This window comes from Chaetura pelagica, unplaced genomic scaffold (assembly GCF_000747805.2).
Source record: "Chaetura pelagica isolate M959 unplaced genomic scaffold, ChaPel_1.0 scaffold11, whole genome shotgun sequence".
In the NCBI taxonomy this organism is placed as follows: domain Eukaryota; kingdom Metazoa; phylum Chordata; class Aves; order Apodiformes; family Apodidae; genus Chaetura; species Chaetura pelagica.
Window position 1 is genome coordinate 4,362,773 of NW_009952694.1, and position 22,119 is coordinate 4,384,891.

General features: G+C 39.4%; 1 protein-coding gene across 1 annotated transcript in view; it reads left to right on the forward strand.

Moving 5' to 3' along the window:
• The window catches only part of LIN52 (lin-52 DREAM MuvB core complex component), a 40,990-nt gene that overhangs the window by 1,993 nt on the left and 16,878 nt on the right, over window positions 1–22,119 (forward strand). Inside the window, exons 2-4 of the mRNA XM_009993949.1 lie at window positions 69–106; window positions 568–634; window positions 1,160–1,243. Coding sequence (XP_009992251.1) covers window positions 69–106; window positions 568–634; window positions 1,160–1,243 — 189 coding nt within the window. The remainder of the gene's footprint in view (window positions 1–68; window positions 107–567; window positions 635–1,159; window positions 1,244–22,119) is intronic.

A 22,119-nucleotide genomic window follows, 5' to 3' on the forward strand; every position in this document is an offset into this window, starting at 1 on the left:
CGGCCCGGCCCGGCCCGGGTGCTGCCGCGCAGCCGCTCACCCCACTGCCCTTGGTTTTCTCTCCCCAGTGCCCGGGGTTGCGGAGTTCGCCGCCTCCTTCAAGAGCGTGAGTGATCGTTGTTGCCCCGCCGGTCGCGGTTACCCCTTCCTGTGCAGCGGGAGTTCCGCTCGTTCCCCTGGCGGGCTTTACTCCTTGGCTCTCTGAAAGACAGCTCAGTGGCCGCTGCAGGACCTGCTGGCACAAGCCTCTTGTTGTCAGTATCTCATGTATTTTGTGTCAGTGCTTGATGCAACTTGCTGTGAATGAAGATGGCACCCAAGGAGTCCTGCTTTCCATACCGACGGCACCTTGGGGGTGGTAGTGTGCCGGTTTTAACCCTAGACTAAAGCCCAGGGAAACCTAGGAGACAGTATTAAATGTACTAATAGCTTTACAGAGCACCTGGAGCTCTCATGTTTTTGCTGCCACTGTGACTAGTTTTCAATATGAGGTCAGGCTTCTCTGTATAATTCTAAAAATACCCTCATGCGAGTGTGAACTTCTGTGTTTTGTTTTTCTCCAAACAGCCTATTACAAGCTCTCCTCCCAAGTGGATGGCTGAATTAGAAAATGATGATATTGATATGTTAAAAGGTGAGTATGGACATTGTGGGTAGGAAGTAAGGTTGCCAGAGCAGACAGGAATTCAGTACTTAGTCAAGAGGCTTAAATCAGGAGCTCTAGCCCTCCCATTTGCAGAATCTCCAGCTCAGGAGTCTCTTTATCTCATTACAGATATATATTTTTTGTTAATCCAGTTATCTCCAAGAGAATATCCAGATGGCACTGGCATGCTGGTTTTTCAAAAGAAGCATGCAAGAACTAGTTGAAGCAGCATGATGTCGTTTCAGTCCCATGGTTTATCAGTCTCCCACTATGTAACTATAGTGGGCATCTCCTGTGGCTTGGGAAGTGGCATGAATTTTTTTGTGACCCTCATCAAACATGATGAGCAGTGTAGACTTTATTAAAACCAGGGATGGCATCAGCTTGAATTCTGAATATATTCTGTTCACTGGATAATGTCCGAAGTAGGATTTGAAAGTGCTCTGTGAAGTAAACAGGTAAACTGTCACTGCAGGGCTGTAGCTAAAATTCACACTTTTTCTCTCTTCTTAGAGCTGGGGAGCCTCACAACAGCTAACCTGATGGAAAAAGTTCGTGGTCTGCAGAACCTGGCTTATCAGCTGGGCCTGGATGAATGTAAGTGCTGTGTGTGGCTGGGACTGACTGCATTGCCAGTCTTCCCACTAAAACGTGCACTTGTGGTATGTTGCAGCTGGCAAGTGTCTTACAGTTAGTGACCTTCCAAACCAGGGGGAGAGAGAACAAGCCAGGGCTACCTGCATGGGGGAAACAGCAGAAATTGTAAGAGGCCACACGTCAGTCTGGTGTTGCCTAGTGGCACGTCAACTTTTGTTCCTGTCCTAACACTGAATTAGGTACATCAGGTCACTTTGCTTAGTTTCCCACTTGGATGCTGAAAGTAATTGTCAAAACACTTGTGGCAGTAGACCTGTCAAACACCATGTTTGCCTCCACAGTGAAATTTTCACTTGTGTGTAGGATTCTCCCATCACTTAATGCTCATACTGTTTTATGCTTCTGTAGCTGTTACTTTTTTCTACACTCCATTATGTCAGGAGGTGATGTCGTTAAGTACTAAAGTTGGCCTTCATCCCACTTACAGCCAATTTTTATGAGTTTTTTGAAGAAAGAGCTGCTTTCATAATCATGTTTTGGACTCTGTTGTTAACAGGTTGGTCCAGCTCTGAGGATTTAATGAGAATTGCATTTTCTTGAAAGCTACCTGTACATATTGACACATTTAATTTTTTTCTGATAACTTTACTCTAGCATAGACCTTGGCTGCAGTTGCTCTTGGGCTACACAAAGCACTAAATATTTTAAACTTGGAGTTCTTTCACCTTCCTTCCGGTGGATAACAAAAGCAGTAATAGACCTTAAGAGTCTTCCTTGCTGTAAGTCTAAGATGCTCTAATGCTTTCTTATTAACAGATCATTAAGCCTGTTTTAACACAGTCCCTGCAAATTTATTTCACTTCCAGTGCTAACATCTGTTAAGACTGATAAAGTGTTTAGTGGAGTAGGAGTTAAAGTATAACCATGTGAAGCCAATCAGATACAGAAATTGGCTGATGATTGATTTGCTTTCTCAGTCAAGCTGTAGGTTTAAATGTCAGGCAGTTTTGTCCTGCTAAATGGAATTTTAGCAGACTTCGAGTTATATTGAACCTAAAAGGTTGTTGTTTCCTTGGCAATATTTATTGCATGCATTTCCATTTTTTTTTTTAATCACAAACAAATATGCAAGGAAGACAAAGGGAGCAAACAGTGAAATAGCTGTGGTGCAACAGTTACAACCTTTAGTCTGTAGTAACTGGAGTCTTGAATTTTCAAGCTTTATGGAAGCTCTTCATGTTTGTAACTTCTTGTCACTGCAGTCTGTTTTACTTTAGCCTATAATACTTTGGATGCTTTGTGTGTCATATACTTTTAGGAAAACTTATGCAGAAAATTAGATGGCAGTTTTGAACAGGGATTCTCAGAGCTATTTTTCCTGACACTGCCTTTTAGGCTCTTTTCTCTTACAGGCTTAAGTAAATGAGAGAATAAGAGGAAAAATCCCAAAGATCTGTTTATTAGAGTGAAGGGACGTGTAGTTTTGGTCCAGAGGTATTTGGTTTGATTATATCTCTGCATACTGAAATTTAATTGTCCCCTTGTGACTTGGCTGTTAATTGAAACTGGCTGTCAACAGCAGTATTAAAACCACTGTCTCCTCTAGATGGCAGCGTGAAGCTTCCCATAGAGATCTTGCTGTTTTTAAAAAAATGGTACTGTTTCAGTCACGGCTTGAAGTTCCTTCTTCCCAGCATTGTGGGGTTTTTTGTGACCTGTTTCCTTTATGAATGTGCACCATCTGTTTTACAGTATTTTCAAGTGTTTTATCTGCATTGCATGTGAGAAACAATTTTGCTTTTTTGCGTTAGCAATTTAATTTTCATTCCAACTCTCCTCTTCCACACCCCATCTCAAATCCCTTATGTTTTCAAAGACTTCTGTTTTCATCCAAATTACTGAAAAAATGCTGAACAGAACTAAAGTGATTCCTGCAACACTCCACAACATGTATCTATTGAGTGACTTTGTAGTTATGATGTGAGGTCTGCTGTTGAACCAGTTCACAGCACACTTCATGTTAATTTTGCATTAGAGTTGATTAGGCGAAGTGACATGTGGGACTAGGTACCCTTTGAAAAGCTTATTCATCAAGGTACTATTGAAACACTAAAATTGAAATCTGAGCAATTGATTAGACATGATGTAGTCTGATAAGTTAAAAACTACTGAATTATGCTTTGTTTCTTAAATTTCTATGAGCTGTCTTACTCTTCTGTCTATATAAGTGGGCTTTGTTGACAAAGATGGAACAAATGTATTGAATACCTTGTCCATCTTCACTGCTTTCATCTAGGGAACAGTTGAATGCTTTTAGCTGGATTCTGCGTTCTTACTATTCATAATTCCTATTCTCCCTAGCTTTTTGGCCATGGATTTCTCTGTTCCTCTTTTGGCTGCCTGCTTCTCACAGGTTTCTGTTCTTTACAGCTGACTTTCCCCTCCTCTTTTTCCCAAAGGGCTGCCTTTACTTTCTGTAACCCTGGCTGTTTTGTTGAATGCCCCATGGCTTCTGTGAATCAAATCAAACTGTTAGCATATAACTTACGTTTTTTCACATCTCGTTTGATGTACAGTTGTCCCCCACTTTTAAAGGTAGCCACTTTTACACTCAATGCTGTTTCACTTAATTAGTGCAAAGTTCTGTGAAAGTTTTTCACTATCAGATGAAAATGAATCAACTTGCCCTGCTTGGAGTTTAACAGTATGTTCAAGAAGCTGTTGACTAGAAACTTCAGAGATTACTTTTACTGTCAGAGGTCTGAGATACAGTGAGTGTCATTCAGGCTGGAATAATGCTTCCTCTGGTATTTTGTATGGACACTTGAGGAGTCAGGCTTCTTACCCTCTGGTACAACATCTGTGCAGTCTAGTACCTGTTTAGACTGCAGTAGCTTTATCTGATAACACATCAGTCTCTGTGTGGGATGACAATGTCAAAGGAGACCTTGGACAACTGAAACAGTTGATGCCATTTTTGATAATGCTCGTTCCCTCCTTGGTTGTGGGTTTGGTTACTTCTTTCTGAATAAGGTGACTGTTGATCTCTCCAGCCATGTATGTGATTCTTTTAGCTTCAGTAGTACCTAGTACGTTTAGTTCCTACTCAGACATGGTAAGTTGCTTATTTTTGATGGGTTTTTGCCTTTGCAGTTTAAAAATACTTCTGTTTGGCAGATGTTTTGCAACATAGTAATTTATTTATTTTTTTTTAAAGCAAATGGATAAGTGGGCACCGTGCTTTGTTAAAAGAATATTACTGACTGCTGGCTGTGTGATCTCCTGTACTTTCATTTCCATTTTACTAAGATGCAGGGCATTAAACTGCCAATAAAAGATGTGCTATCTTCCATAAATCAGAATTTCTTATTTGTACCACTTAATTCACTGATAACTTAGATTGAAGGTCCCTCTTGTGAATCAGAAAGAATCTCCAAGAAGATCATGGGCGATCTCTTCTTCTGCTCTCCTCCTAGCATGCTCGTAGGTGGATTCTTGCTCACTCATATCTTTTCCTTGCACAATATTCTTCCCTTCTGTAGCATAGAATTCACCTGAAGGATAACCTTCCTTGACTGAAGCAGAATTCTTATAGCATGAATGAGTAATTTATACATTTACTCTCCTCTTAAATGGTAGGCTGTCCTTAGGCCTCTGGTTTATGTATTTATTCTATGTGACAAGTTGGTTCTGGAGTTCTGTAGCTCCAGGCTCAGGACCTGCTATCAATAACAATAAAATCTTGTAAATATCAATTGTTTTTCAACACCTCTTCTGAGGTATCCCAGCTTGTGTTTCCTTGTCTCCTTTTTAAGCTATGTGCAATGCTACCCTGTCCCCTTGCTTGTAATTGATTTTCTCTTTTTGCTTCAGCTTTCTTACTAGAGCTTCTATTTTATTTCTGTTAAAGAGTTAGAAGACTCTGAAACCATTTTTAGTATTGAAAATCCTGAGTTTTGTGGAGTTTATAGTCCTTTTTAATGTGGGTATTTTAAGGGTGGGGGGAGGAACAGTGCTCAATGAGCACTCCTACTTTTAATTGTTTGTGCAGTTAGAACTGGAGCACTTCTCTTATGAAGACAAGCTGAAGGGGTTGGGGTTGTTCAGCCTGAAAAAGAGAGGACTCTGGGAGGACCTTATAGCAACCTTCCAATACCTGAAAGTGGCCTATAAGAAGGCTGGGCAAGAGCTGTTCACGAGGGCATGTAACGATAGGACAAGGGGTAATGGTTTCAAGCTGGAGAAGGGTAGATTTAGTTGGACATTAGGAAGAAGCTCTTTAATATGAGGGTGGTGGATCACTGGAACAAGTTGCCTACAGAGGTGGTGGGGGCCCCATCCCTGCAGACATTCTGGGTCAGGCTTGATGGTGCTCTGAGCTGTTATAGTGTGAGATATCCCTGATTATTGTAGGGGACTGGACTAGATGACCTTTAGAGGTCCCTTCCAACCCAAGACATTCTATGATTCTATGACTTTGGGAGGCATAGAATCACTGCTGAACATGAGCTGCAGCTGGTCAGTGGGTCTCATCTTTGCTGCTGGAAGAAGTCTGGAGGAAAAAATATATGCATATAGGCATATTGCCTGATTATGGGCTTTTTTCCTTCCTCTGTGTTCATCCAGTTTTTCTTGGAGCAGGGTAGTGAACACTCCAGAATGAGGAGACCACAGCTGATGAGTTAAGCAAGAGGAAGATAGTTCTTATCTGGGAACGTAGTTACAGATTCTGACTCATTGTCTGTGGCCCACAAAGCAGCAGGTTTCAAAACAGTTTGTGTAAATAACTGCAGCTTTAGATACCTAGCTCTGTTTTTCCTCTGACCCATGACAGCTTTCAGAGCAACTACGCCAAAGTTGACTTTAGAAGATTTTCAAAGTCTTGTTTCATGAGCTAACAGCTCTGGGTAGTGCATACATTGCTAATAAGCAAACTTACCTTCATTTTAAGAAATGTTTACTATTTTTTATTGCAGTTATTTTTAAGATCTGCCCTGTCATCTTTTTTGAATGTATGTATACAGAGAGGGGTATCTGAGAACTGTATCTACTGTTTGAGAAAAAGACATTTTTCTTTAAAAAAAAAAAGCTAAATAAATTGGGTTTTTTTCCCAAACTTTGGAACACATTTATGTGTAAAAGTAACAGATAGATAGGATGGGAAAATAAGAAAAGCACCATCTCACTGAAGGAAGGTGCTTGTCCCGGGACTTTCGGAAGGCCCTGCTATTGCTTCCGTAGGAATCTATGATATTTTTCAGGTAACTCTTGCTGTACTGTCCCAAAGTCTGTGTGTCTATATATACACACTTGGTGTTAAAGCCATATTTGTAACCAGTGTGGCATCAGTGAGATTTTATCTGTTGGCCGTGCTATCATAGTACAGTTTCAGTGATACTGCAAGTGCAAGACTTTATGAAAAGGCTAATATTTTAAAGCCCTAATATGTTTGTGGAGTTAAGAGCATGTTTGGGCAGTAGATGCCTTAAATATTAGAAAATGTGAGATGACCTCACAGATGTGAATACTATTTATCATTTCCCTGTCAGTGATTTTTGCTAGTCTGCTCTCCTACATTAGTTTAACTTTAATTTATTTTGTAGTTGGAGCTATTTTGTGCTTTTTGTCTGGTAAAATTAGGAATGTAAGATGACCAGATTACTCAATGTCAAGTCCTCACAGTCTTTCATGAGCAATGAGACAGTTACTGAACATGTTCAACCAGGTCTCCCTGTTTGTAGTCCCCTGTGTTTTTTGTGTGCCCTGGCTTTCACAGGACTCTTGCAACTTTGCTCCTGTTTTCTTTGTAATGCTGGTTTATTTTCTGTAATGTTCCAGCAAATTAAATACCAAAGGTACAGCTATTTGGTGCTAGCTATCAAGATCTCAAGAATTAGACCTAGAAGGCCTGAGAGATGTCAGGTGGACAACAAAATGTTGGTGATCCTGTGGCGCCGCAGACTGAGAAAGTCGGCCAGGGTTTAGACAGTCAGTGATAGTTTTCCTGAATATAAAGAATGAGTAAATGGCTATGATTTTTTAGCCTGGAGAGACACAACTGGGGCATTACTTGAAAAAGGTCTGTAAAACTAATTATTGCAAAGAAAGTGTGCATGTGGAGTGACTTTTCACTGTTTCTCATGGTAGGGAACCAGACAGAATAAAAGTGCATCAGGAGAGACACGAGGAGGTACTTGCTCTGCACATTAAAGCTAGAACTCAGGCTGCTGGAAGTTGTGGGCAGGGAGTTTATCTCACTTAGTGAAAGACAAATTATTGGAAGATAAAACCATTGAGGGTGTTTGACCACAGAGAAATCACCAGCAGCTTGGAAATCTTGGAGATGGAGAAAGCAGAGAGATTAGAGAGATGGGCAGGTACAGCTAAGTGCTTTCCTGCTCTTACGCTCTGCAAAAGGCATTTGCTATTGACGTGTCAGAGTCAGGGTGGTGGGTTGAAAGTACCTTTCGTTTGTCAGTGGGTTTTTTTATATTTATTTTAGTATTCTGCTAGACTGCATGGTAGTTAAACAACTGCTAGAAGAAATCACTGAAGTGTCTCTATAATGCAGAGACCCTTCAAGAGACAGATGGGCACATGAATGAAATAAAAACAGGGCATGGTGCTTAATTTAGTGTTAAACTTGAATGTTGTGTGTTGTTGAATTAAAATCAAAGTCAAGAAAGGAGAGGTGACAATGTATGCTCTTACTGAAACATATCTTTCCTGCTCTCTAATAGACAGTCTTTTCTGGGAGGGTCTAAAAGTAGTGCCAACATGCAGCCTTTAGGCTCCATGTAAAATACCTACCCAAGCAGGCTTTTATCAGTGATGTAATTGATGAGATAAAAATATTTTCTGACCAGAAGTACATTTTCTTTAGTCCTGAATCAACCAACACCAAGTCTTTTTAATCTCAGAAGCTTTACTGTTATATTTCTGACCATGCCTCTGCTTCCTGAAGTATAGCTGTCTAGTATCTCTTCTAGTTGCTTCGTGCCTTTTCTAGTCTGTATGTAGGCTTGCTTTTAACAGAATGTTTCAGATTGTTACATTTGCAGGAAATGGGCATATAAAAATATAAGTGTAAGTAAAGACGGTTTTAATCTTCAGGGCATCAGTAGAGTGTCCGTCTCATGGTATCTTCTGAAATCTCCCATTGGTCCATTTTCGTAAAAGCTGCTTGGCTACTCTTTGCAGTCTGGGAAGTTGCATGACAAAGTGAACTGGATTCTTATAGTTTCTTGTTAGCCAAAAAGAGTTTTTGGAATCCATGTGGAAGAGCAGAATTGTTCCTGAACATTAGCTCTTTACTTATTAACTTGGAGAAATAGACTACCTATATTTTTTTATAGTGGAGCTGGAGAAGTGACTGTTGGAGAGGGGAGAAGGGAATAAAGTGAAAGGTGATCATCTGATGTGGATCCAAATGTAGATCCCAGGAATCTCAGTGGCAGTTACTGGAAAGGTTTAACAATGTTCTTAACATCTTGACTGCTGACAGAAGAGTAGGAAGGGTGCTCACTTCCTCTTTGTTAAAAGCTGGCACCTCCAGAAGTATAATGCTTCAAGCACTAGGGTGTCTATATATACTTCAGCTATTTCTGCTCTGCTTAGAATTTTCCTTGTAGCAACTGTGGGTTTTTTGTTTGGTTTTGGTTTTGTTTTAGTTTCTGTATTGCCTGCCTTGCTGAATGCATCTTCATTGTGTTTTAGTTTTGCATATTTCTCCCTTATTTTGTTATTTAGTGCTGTGTTTGCAAGGACTTTATGTGAAATAGTATGCTTCATGTGCTTCAAAGCCTGAAGGCAGTTTTATAGCTGGACAACAAAATTATGCTATTTGGACACTAGATTTCTGTAATAAGCAGTTAGCTTAAGGATTTACTTAGTAGAGATAGCAGACTTCTCTGGGAGAATGTCTTGCATTTGGAATGGTTCATTTGTGGAGTATGAAACAATCCCAGAGTTTTTCAGGAACTGCACCATCAGTTCAGATGGTTGTTTGTTTTCCTTACTAGGAAAGGAGGCTGTTTTCATTTTACATTCATAGTCATTCTCAGTCCTTATTTGATTGTTTCATAGAGGCGAGGAACACTTAAGTTGTCAGTTAGGGTGTTGATACTGCTCTGTCACTCCAATATCCAAGCTGCTATAATTTCCATGTGAAGCCTTGGCCCTTCTGGTTCTCTTTATCCCTTCCCCCCACACTGTAGATCTGCTGCTTCATTTTAATGCACAGCACTGTGGTAAGAGAGGCTTTGCATCCGCAGAGGGATGAGGAAATCACCTTCCCTTATACTACTCACTGGGTGGCTTATTTACAAGCAGGATTCTTCCGGGGCAGCTCCTGTTGGAACAGAGAGACATCAGAATGCTGCCTTGAAATTGCCGTTCGTACATGATCTGTGAATTGGCTAATTTTGACATGTAGGTAGTTAAGAAATTATTACAGTCAGAGGAGTCACGACCTCAACGTTTCATCATCTCCATTGGTTTGTGCCCCAGTTTGAAAGTGAAGAAGGCATAGGAAGTTTTAATTGTACCTGTGTGATTTATCCTCAGTCAGCTCTTTAATTTCTTCTGGCTGTCTGAGGTTTCCGACATGCTGTAAATTTCTCCAACTTTTTCATTATCTGCAATTTCTTTATGACTCATGAATCGGAGTGGAGAGAGAGTGTGGATTTACAGCAGAGATAAACATGTCCATAAAGTCTGTATCTGTGTCAGTAATTGTACTGCTGTCAGTGACTGTCCTGTTTTACAGGTCTCTCTTGGGAGTGGAACAGGCTTTGCTACCAGTGTCAGAGGAGTGTTCGTTTTGATTTGCATGAACTTGCCAGGAGATTAGGTTGCAATGGTGAGGATGGAGATTGAGTCTGGACCTTGGCTGGTATTGTTGGTTTTTTTTTTAAAATAAGTGGGTGTGTGGCTGAGTTGCCCTCCATGTGCAGAAAAAAAAAAAAAGCACCAGGTCCAGACTGTTCTTAAATACAAAATTAGGGAGGTACAGTCTGCTGATCATATCAAATGTGATACTGCCCATATGCATAGATTGTACATTCTTACCATAAAACAAATGCTGTATCTAGGTAACTGTCATATATGGGAAAAATACTACATGGATCCTTAGGGTGGTCTCTGTCTGCTGGTGAAGTAGGATAAGTATTTCTCTAAGCTTCAAGAAATTTCTGCATCTTTGCCTTCTTCTACCTCCCTTACTGTGAGAGGAAAGTGCTGTTGTGTGTTTTGATGGCAAATAGTAATCCTAGTCTTCGGGTATTGGTGACTCTGCTTGTTGCAGGAGGTTTATGCTGTTGGAGTTTGAGAAAAGGGGAAAAATCTCTGAAGCTTGCCTGAATGTGTCAAAAGTTCAAACTCCTGCAGTTTCTCTTTGCTTTTATTTTCTGTTTAATACCTATTTATATGTGTGTACATAGAATCTTCTTTTGTTCGATTTTATAGTTTGGTTTGGATTTTTTGTCTGACTCATTTTTTTTCACAGTAAGAAAGTAATTATTTTCTCTCAGAATTATTTTTAACTATTCAAAGTTACTATAAACCCCCCAAATTTCTATTGTGTCAGGTATGCTTTGAGACCTGGAGGTACAGCTGATGGAATTTCTCTAAGTCTGCTGGAATGTCTTTTACAGAAGGCAGATTATCATGAACAATGTAAATTCTGTGATTGCATAGATGGCTTTTAAATGCGCATAAATGTAGGAGCGTTAGAAAAGCTAAGATGACATCTGCCATTGCATGGTTGTTAATTCTGGAGCCTAATGTTGGAAATAGAGGAGGGAGCTTTTTGAGTGTTAAGACAGTGTCCATCTAGGTCTTCTAACTGAGTTTCCAAAACTATGTATAAGGATCACATGGTAAATGGCCCCATACCTGGCAGATAACTGTGGTCTTAAAACTGCTGTTGATCCCCATACCTAGTCTGGGGATCTGATTTTTTTAAAAGAAAGATCACCTCTGAAAGGTGCTTCAACCAGGAGATATTACTTGCTTTATTTAAGAAAATGAAAAAAAAAAAAAAAGGTAAAAACAAAACAACCCCGCCAAAACTTTTGTGTTATACCCCAAGATTCCTTTCTAAAAATGTCACTTCTGAAAGTCCCCTTTGGCTCCTGTAGTTTGTTCAGTAGTAGGAAGAAATAATGCAGTAGTTTCATCCTTTCTGGAAAAGAGTTGTTGAGATCCTGTTGATGAAGTGAAGGATGATTTGGGTAATCCCTGTGGTTAAGAGAAGGGAGTCTTTTCAGGGTTAGTGGGGAGGAAGAGGAACAGATCTGATTAATCTGGAGACTAACTGACCAAACTGCTCTGAAGACTGTGAAATCATTCATCTGATGCATCACCATTAGCTTTTGCAGAATATTTTGTATGCTGCTTAAAGCAGTAATTGTGCTTTGTGAGGACATCTGGAGTATTATCATTGGTGGTTATGCAACCACCAGGGTGGTGTGCAGGTTCTGTTCTTAGAGGTTTTCTCGACCTGATTGAACAAAACCCTAAGCAGCATGATCTGACCCCATAATCGACCCCACTTTGAGCAGGAGCCCTCCTGAGCCCTTGTAACCTGAATCATCCAGTGATTTGATAAATCTGTTATCTAAGATCCTTTCTAGAAATAAGATAATCCAAAGCCTACATTTCCCCAATCTCAGCTGCACTCAGCACTGGACCCTTGGTTCAGCTCATGAGCTCTGAGTAGGAGATTAAAGGTGCAACTCCGTTGTCTGCCTCCATGGGAGCAGCCTGATTGGGAGCAAGAAACCCAGGGATTCTTGTATCACAGCAATGGCTTTCATGCTTTTGGGGGATGATGAATGGACTTCTGCATGCTTTCATCCACAGAAATGATGATGAGTCCATGCAGCTTGGACTGGGGAACCTGTTTTTCTGTGTAGGGAGATCAAGACTGTTAAGAATCATTCTTAAAGCAGAAGAAGAGAGTGATCCTCAACATATACAGAGGTTCTTGTGTGTATTGGCTGAAATGAACAGTGAAGCCACTATCATCTGTCTAGACAAGCAGGGGGTCAATGGGGCTTGACTAAAGAGCTTTTAGCCACAAAAGTAAAGGAATGGGCTGTCACATTAAAGCATTTCTACCTGCCACATGCTTGGCACAGAAAGAAACATGACTACAAACAAAATGTTCTTACATTACACTGTCAGAAGCCTATTTTTTGCTACTCTCATTCTGACAGGATAAGTTGTAGACTACTGTCAGTGGAGGAATTGAGGATGGGGAAAAGTTTGATCAAGCATAAGGTTATGTGCATTTTTCCATTACAGTTTAAAAACACAAAAATGCCAAAGAAATCTCAGGAGATGTTCTGGCAGGGATTCTGAAACCTTTACAACTGAACTGTGTTATTTAAAATTCTTTTGCCATTCTATATCTTTATCTAATTAAAACTTTCCTAATTCTTCTGTGTTAATAAAACATTTCCTCTGTGTTCATAAATATTGAAAAGATTATCCCTGTATCACCTGTGGCTGAAATGTTTTCCTGCAGATTTTGGCTCCTGGCAGGAATGAAGAGAGAATTTTCTTCCTCAGTATGAGTAGCTGGACCTATTTGCAGAGCAGCAGCTGATCCTAGTGGAAATAGCACAGGAGCATGACTTTGGAGACCGTGTTTCAGTTTCTGGCACTACCACTGTTCTGCTCGGTTGGTTTATTTGCCTTCTCATGTGTCCCTCCCTATTTCCCCAGCTGTAAGGGAAGTTCATGGAAACTTTCCTTTGCAAGACATTGGAAAAACTTAAAGTTTTACATTAAAAACATTTTAAAATGCAGCATATAAAGCCTTTATCATTAAGTATCCTATCCTGGATGCTTTTTTATTGTTGTTCCCAGCTTGCTGCTGTTACATACCACAGGAAGGCATTGTTAGAATATTGTGTATGTCATCAGTAGAAGCAAAATGAGACTGTAGTGATGAAATAGGTCCTAGTATCAAATGCTTTTCAGCCTGGGACCCAAGCAAGGTAACTAAGAAAAGCAAGGTTATTCTCTGCCATTTGCAGAGATTATGTATAAAAATACTTCTATTTGCAAACAGAATAAAGGTTAAAATAATTTGCATGTATCCATACTAATACCAGGGTTTATTTACCTGTTGGGGGGGGGGCACATTTGCCCTGGTAGCTCAGAGGCAGTGCAGTTACTCATTACATAAGAATCAGTCTCACTGCTTTGTTCAGATAGCATTTGTCTTCAGAGAAAGGAAATAAGTATTTTTGTCAAAATAGACTGAAGATACGTCAATGGGGTATTGCTATATTCCTCTTCAGTTTTCTCTGTTTTGATCGGGTGATAACACATGTATGGCTGTGTGAAAATATCTAGCATTTTGTCACTTATATTGAGTGGTTTCAGTTGTTCTGAGCACGAGCTCTTCTGTAAGATCAATAATGGACTTGCCACCTTGTGCATCTCCAGGAAATGTAGCTCTGAACATCCTTTCCATATAATGTGGCTACGCTGAGTCTGATAGTATCTGTCTCTTATTGCCTCATTAACTTGTGAGCATTAGAACAAGATAAAAATGCCCTAAAGCCTCTTATCTGATGATTGTTGTAACCTTCTGAGTGCCATTAGTTTAAGTTTGCAATCAAATGCTTCCCTTGAGTATAAGGAGCACTGATTAAACCTGAAGTGTCCCCAGAGGCTTTTACAGCTGCTCCTCTCCGAAAGGAGAAGGGGGAGCTGGAGGTCCCAGTGGGGCAGCTACTCTGCAGACCTCCACGTGGCTGCCCCAGCTGTTCTGCTTTGCCTAATGAATTGTTTTACAAGGAGAGGCTGGATATTGTCATCACAAGCTGCTTTCCCCAGGGACTGGAGCCAGCCTCATAATGACTAATGTTAGTGATAGTAATTGAAGTGTGATGGCTCTCCAGGGGCTTGCACACGCGTAGAGCTGTCAGGCACTTGTGGCTGGTACAGTCCCATGAATACCTCAGAAATGCTTTTTAATTGCTTGACTTTCACAAGTAGTTCCCATATATCTCCTGCAGAAATACACATTTTATGGGGGGAGGGAAAAGAAGCCGAGGACACTGCTGTGACCCTTGGTTTACACATGTGGTTTACTAACATGACGTGTTTCTTACGAGGATGACTGTGTGCTCTTTCTTCCCTTTGCTCTCCATGTGGATCCGCTCAATGTCAGCACAGGCACATACCACTGATTTCACCTGAGCATACCTTTTGTCTAAGCCCTGTCTTCAAATATTCCAGTCCTTGATGCGTGGAGATTATAATTGATTGTGAATGAAGGCAATAACTTTATTTCAGAATATCAAAGGTTCACTGGTATTAATAACATGGAACTAATGATAACTATTTACATTTTGTTAGGCATTGAAAACTGATTGTAAGGTAGAAATAAAAATACGGTAAAGGCGTAGCAAGTTCATATGTCTCAACAGGGTGGAGTTTATGGTCATGACCTTTTGGGGCTTTAGGGCAGAGAAGTGACCAATTTTTATAAAAAACAGAGCGATTATAATTTTTTTCCACCTGCAACTTTTCTCCTTTAGAAGTGCATTGTTGAATGTAGCAGTGGGCTTGACATAAAAATAGGTGGAATGGGAAACTTTCAGGATATGCTTTTTATGTGGGGCATGTTTGTTTTGTTGTTAGGATTTACTTTGGTTTGGTTTTGTGTGGGGTTTTTTTAAGTGCTGTGTTGGAATTGACAGTTGAAATTTCTTGGATTAAATGAATGTTTTCTGCCAGTTATAGCATAGATCACAATGTTACATCAATTCAGGAAACAACTTTTAACAGGACCATGACATTTGCCATACTCAGAATGGTACTCTTGTAGTATCTTGCCCTCAACCTTGTGGACCTCTCAGCCGTAAGAGCTGTTCACTGTCCTAGAGGAGCAGGTAAAAGGAGTTTTCTTGCAGACCTTTCCCAACAGCTGTTGGTGTATTCCCTGAAATGTGAAGCTTCTGTAGCTTTATTTATTGAAAATTTTCCTATTTCTACATTTTTTTAGGTAATACTTTTTCAGGATCTTGTTAAATGTAACAATATAATGTCATGAAACCTTATATTTCCCACACACACACTATATCCATCAGCCTAATGCAAAAATGTAAAGCTTAATCTCCTTGCAAATTTTGCTTTACCTTTATTTCCTGTTACAGATTTCTTTAGACTCATTTCATTATTGTTCCTCTCTTTTAAAAATTAATTTCTATACAGTTTATTTTCATTAAGCAAATCTAATGGCTATGGAAGGGTTTCTCATGTATTAATCAGTTGTATCTCGTGTGATATTGTTGTACTGGACTGAGAGCTCTTGTGGCTTACTTTACTACTTATAAGGCTGGTATTTTCTGAGAATTGAGTAAAAATAATGGGTCTGCTCTGTCTCAGTGCTTGCTTGGACAGAGGAAGAATGAAGTTCATGTTGCTACTACTGAGGAAGCTGTGAGGAGAGACTGTGTTTATTCAGAAAGCTGAGCAACCAAGAGGAGGAGCTTGGAAAAGAGATAGGAAAGGGAAGAGCTTTGCAAATGGAAGACATTTTCTTAATCTCAATTGTTACGTGTGCTTGGAAGTATATATTTACCAGATATCTAACAATGGCATAATACTGAAAGATAAAAGGACTGGCTGAAGGTAGGGTTTTTAATACTAGGTCCATCATGAGACTGCTGAACAGATGTGCAAGGTCAGATGGTAAAACAGAAAAGAGCAGTTAGGGGAAGGGAATGAACCTAATTTCTTGGTACTAAATCTAACTTTTGTTTCACCTCTGGTTTTAGATCACTCAGGTCAGCCCACTCTGAAGTCAATGTGAAGTATCTTAGTAAAATCAGATGAGCTAAAATAAGTGATAATACTTCATTCCAGCCACTTTATGGATTTAAGTGTTGAAAACAGTGGTTTTTTGCTTTTACTTACATGTTACTCTGTAAGTGTAGGCCTGTTTGGTTTCAGGCTTAGAGGCAATCTTCTGTGAAGTCTAGAATTAGAGAGAGCACTTCTCCAGCTTTTCCAGCTCTTAGGACACTCTTTATTGTCCTAAAAGGCAAGTCTAGGAAATGGAGCCTGTAGAAGAGACCCAGCCTGAGGAAAGAGGTACAGTTTAGAAGGTCACAAGAAAATTTTGATCATGTGGGTAGGAGGCTTTCTTAAACCGATTTCTTACTTGAATTCCCTTGTCTTTTTTAGAGGAAAAGAAAATTTCCTGTGTCACTAAAAAAAATTAATTGTGATGGAGAATTTGCTACCTATTGAATATTTCACTATTAAAAATCCAACTATTGAACCTAATGTAAATTTGTCTGGGTGCTGAGACATTTTGAATTGTCTCCATCTGTACAAGAGGGTTTTTCTATGGCCTTTTGAGTTCTAGCTGGAGATAAAAAAAGAAAAAAAAGAAAAAGGGGATGCTTAATGCCATTGCCAGCAGAGTATACATACTACCTCTTCTCATCATATTCATTGCAAGTTTGTTCTTCACCTCCTCCCTCCAGTGAAGTGCGGGCTCTTAGAAATTTATTTTGGTAATAAAACATTACTTTATACTTGCCCATGAAACCATGTTTGAAGGCTGTTCGTGGATTCTTTAAAGTGTCCAAGTGATTGTTGCTCCCTGAGCACGCTGCAAACTCATATCATAATGAAGCCTGATGAATTCATACACAGAAAGTTAAGCTCATAACTTTCAGTGTTTAGCTTAGTCTCTTAAAATGTAGAACCAAAGCTGTTGTTGGAGTACTGTACTTCAGCTGTCAGTCCCAAAATATTCTGTGTTGATGGGTTTTGGTTCTGAGCAAATGGGTTTATTCATTCAGAAATTTTATTCTTGCAGAATTTTTTTGTCACAATGAGTAGAGAATAAAGTTGTGTTTACTGCTTTTCACAGTTCTAGGTCTTGACAGTAAAGGTAAAGGATATAGTTCAGCTATTTCCTGTGATTTATCTTATAACTTCAAAAGATATAGTTCAGTTTTTTTGCTGTGATTTATCTTACAATTTTTTACTGTAATTGGGGAGACGGGAATAGGAAACTGCATGCTGTGTAGGTAGAATTTTCAGTTTGTAATTTAATTTTGAGGATATATTTTCACTGATTTGTTGCTAAGACACAAGTACAAGAGTGGAGGTAATTGAAAGGAGTCTAATAACTGATTAAGGAGATTTTGCTCGTGTGTTGTTTTCAGCAGTGCTTTAGTGAAAGCTAGTGAAGCTTATCATAGTAAAGCTTAGCAGAAGATATTTTTTGTGTAGAAATTATCTCACATTTATAGGGCATTTCCATACAGAGAGCTTTCTGTGCTATGAGGCATATCTCTAAATATTGTTTAAACTACAGAAACTCCTAATTATTTTGATGCCAGCATACACTTGTTGTGTAAAATGTGGATTTCCAGATATTTGATGAAGTTTTACAAATATCTCTGTTATAAATAATACCTCTCTCTGAGTCCTTGCACAACGTCTCTGAAACCTAGTGTTAAATTTTAAAGCTTTCTCAGTTCAGTGGAAATTAAACAAATACTATCTCCCATTTTTTTCAATTTAAGATGTGACTTATGTTTTCTTACTCTAGGGTTTAATCTCTTCTACTGAACCAGGTAAAATCAGGTTTGGTTAGAAGCTGGAGGGGAATCCATGAAGAGCCCAGGTGTTGGAATAGCAGCATTGGTGCCCTTCTCCTGGAGGGTTGCTGAACTGTTATACTGTGGTAGCTCTAGAGGGCTCTCTGCTGTTGGAAATGTTACAATTCCAGTGAAGTATACAAAAAAGGCCTTAACCTGTTGGTCATTAAAGAACTCCAAACCCTTTTTTTTGCAAATGCAAAACTTCATTGTCATCAGCAAAATACAGCATATGCAATTATGATCTGATTTTCTCCAATGTCAATTAGAGGTTCTTGTTCTTATTCTGAACTGTGTTCTGATCTGTGTGCGAGTGGCTGTCACTTCAGTTACAGTGTAGTGTAGGAGATTTAAGTAGTGTAGGAGATACTTTTGTGTGTGCTTGTTTGTGTAGTTCCTTGGGTAAGTCACTAGAAGTAGGATGCTGTCAGCACCCGCTGTGTGTGCAAGAAAGAAAATAATTGTCCCAGCCTTTCTTGTAACCATGCAGTTCCTTACTGTAGTAACCTTAGTGTATGGGCATTGTTATGGGAGCATTACAAATAAGTGTGTAAGATGGATGACTAGGTGAGACAGGATGAAAGTATCAGCAGTATTTTTCAGCAGAGTAATAGCGTTTGTCATCAAGTTGTATCAAGTGACATTTAGAAAGGAAGGAATACCTATGTAATACTTCTTGGTTTTATTTCCAAACCCTTCCTTTCAGTGTTATACAGGGACATGAAACCGAGTTCTGCCTTGATGGATGTGCAATATCATGCTGGGTTCAACTGGGTATTCTATGTCAGACTTGGTTACATTGAAATGGACTTTAAAATGGGTTAGTTTGAAAATTAGTCAAGCAGGTAATGATTTCTGTGCTGTGTTCTCTGTTGTAATACTAAATTCTGTTCTCTTGTAGTTCTGTAGATTTGCTTTTCCACAGACATGGTTTTATGCTGACAGTGCATTGTGTAAGGGAAGCTGATGGCTTGGGAAGGTAGCTGGTGACATTTGAGGGGGTTGACATGCGGACAAGAATTCAAGACAGTTGGGTACATAGGCCCTTTTTTTGGGTGTATGCACTGACATGAGCAGTGGTGTGTAATAATTTCAATGCCAATGTCTTAAACATGGCTAAGGAAGAAATATTTATTGACATGAATGACAATTTGCTTCTCCTGGAGCAATTGTCTTTGGTTTCAGAAAGCCAGTGTTGCATTGCTTTCACACAGCTGTGTTTTGAAATCTGTGAAGATGAGAAAGAACTAGAAATGGTATCTGTGAAAACTGTAAAACTAGAAATAGCATCAGTGAAGACTAGAAATAACTGTGATGCCTTTACAGCTTATATTATGCAACATGTTTGGGCATCCATTATGGATGGTGCTGCAGTTTCTGTATGATAAGGAGCTTATTTACTGGGGTGTGAAAATAATGTTGGGTTTGATGCACAGTGAGCTTCCCACTAAGAACATGCACAAGTGTCCTACTTTTACCTGCTCTGTGATGATTCTGTCTTGTGTGCTCTGCAAAGCTCTTGCTTGAAATCACCTCTGTGAATTTACTACTGAAGGAGGAAAAGGTGACATATGGCTAGACTCAGGAAGGGAACAGATTGGTTTCTTTTTGTAGGTAGCGTTTTCAGTTCCCCAAGCAATGAGGGCTGAAGAACCTGGTTGTTGAGAGCCACATCTTGATTAGATGTTTGGGCTTGTTGCAGAATTCTGTTGTCTGGTGGTTGTGCAAGTGTGGAAATCCTCCTTGTACAGTGGAGGTAAAGGTATTGAGAAATCTTTCCCGTAAATTCTGGGTTTTACCCTTCCTTTAGGAACTACTTTTCATAGTAGGAAAAATATGCTGAATTACTGTTGTCTGCATAAAGCACAAACTAATAACAGTTAAGTTATTGTTTACTTTTTCTGGCAGTGAAAAGATGCTTCTTCCAGGATTTGTTTCCCTATGCCATTCTTGACTTCAGGCACTTGCAACACAAGTTCTGGTTGTAGATTAATTCACATGCTCATTCCTTCTAGCACTCTGGTGTATTTATTGCATGTACTACATCTTTTCATGTCTGACCACTGTAATTTGAGAGGAAATCAAATTATTATTATTTTTTTTTTATTTAAGGCTGTGAGTTGTACTAGTTTGGTCAAAGTGGGGACTATATATTGGTTTTAATACACTAGTGAAATTTGTACACAATGAGTTCTTAAGCAAATTAAAACCTTGCATGTTGCAGTATGCAACTATTGAGCTTGTGCTTGTACCTTTAGAGGATAACCATACTTGTAGCCAGTTTTAAACTACATAATATTTTGTATTGTTATTTGAAATATACGTTCAAGTAATTGTGATTGCACTGAAGGAATTTTCTTGAGACATAGTATGGTGGAGTGGCATCTGTATCCTCCATTATTTATGCTTTGACTTGTTAGTTTTGAACACTTTCCTAGTCAGTTAATAAGCAGATTAGGGTACTGAAATAACTGTAAAAAATGTTTGTTAACAGTGTCTCAGAATTAGTGTTACGGAAGTGCTCTCAATATGTTTAAACATGCTTCTGCCTGTATTGCAAATAACACTGTAAGTTAAGCCCTATCAGTGTTGAGATCTAAATAATTTAGGAAAAAATTAATTTTAAAATACCCTTTTGGTTATCGCATCTGCCTAAGGGACTTTCTATTTATTCAGAGGATTTAAAAAAGCAATCCCTGTGTTTACTTCCCAGTTGAGCTGTTCAGAAAAGTCACTAGATGCAGAGAGATACAGTGAGAGTTGCGTGGCACAAATTTGTATGGAAAAGAAAAAGATAATAAACGTTTTCTATAGTATCCCATTCCTAGTTGTTTTATGGTTAGGTAACTATGGTGGGTAAAATTCAGGTGAATATGGGTTTCAGCAATCACTACACAACTGAAAGGGATAAAGCCAGGTTTGTTTTCACCAGAGGCCTGTATATGAGCTTTATGTTACCTGAAGCTGTATCCTAATTCCCTTGTCTTAAGATATATTAAGTGCATGAATAAGTGTTTTCACTTGAAAGTCTGCTTTTTACCGAGTTCTCAATTTCTTTGTTGAAAATAATAGTTAACTGACCTGTTGTTGTTAGCTGTTTCCACTCTCTGGTAATCCAGCAGCATCACTGAGCTTCTGTGTCTTAGTTTGAAAGTACAGTGGTGGTGTCTGTTGTATTTTAAAACCACTTCAGTTGAAATATTATATCAAGAAGTAATGTAGAGGTTCTAACACTTCAGTTTTTAAAAAGCTGAACTTCATATGTAAATGTATATATTAGTGTTACCTGGTAGTTTTTTTCAGTGATATTCTAAATGCTTCTTGGAATTTTTAAAATGTTTCCATTCTTTATTATTATTTTGACCCAGTTTCACCACATCAGCTGCCCTTTTTAAGGAACTTTATTCAGCCAATCCACACCCCAGCCATCGGGATGGTAATTCTCTAGTTGCAATGGGTGCCAATGCCTGCGCTCTGAAGAGCTGGCTTGCAAATGCTTGTGTGAGGTTCTGGCCCTAAATCTATTGATCACGCCAGGGTCACTGTAGGGCACTTCCCAAGCTGAAGTTGCAAAGTCCCTGGTCTCTGGGTTGCCTGCTACTTCCCTGTTAGAATTCAGCATGCCAGACCCACAGCACCCCTGTCTTTCATGAATGGAATTCAAAAAGACACTTACATTTCCATAAATAAATTAGGAATTCACTGGCTTCTTCCGGCTAATCAGGGCAGGCTGATAAACCTTGCTAGCTGTTTAATAAATGAATTGTGACTGATTACCTATTAATATGGACGCCTCAGGAATTCACCCTGGGGGAAGCAGAGCAGTGAAATAGAGAGGGGCATGGCCCCCTGGGAAATCAGGGCTTCATGTTTGCAGCTTAAATATCTCTGTGAAGTATCAATAAGGAGGTAATTGAATTTTGAACACAAACATGAGCGCCGGATGGATGAAGGAGAGGGGGGCTCTGATCATCTCTTCATGCCCCTTCATACTCCCCTCCCTTTTCCCTTAGAGACCACTCTAGTGAAGATAGATGCTAAATCCATTAAATAAAGATTAGACTCTGTCGTGGTAGAAAATGGCAGCTTAGCTAGATCCCTGGGCAAATTGGGACCTTTAGCAATACAGAAAATTAAAATATACATTTTTAACAAGTGTGCTGTCGACAGAGTAATAATGACTGTATGGCTTGTGGGGTTTGCACACCTTTCAGATCTGCTTTTGTTTGGTTA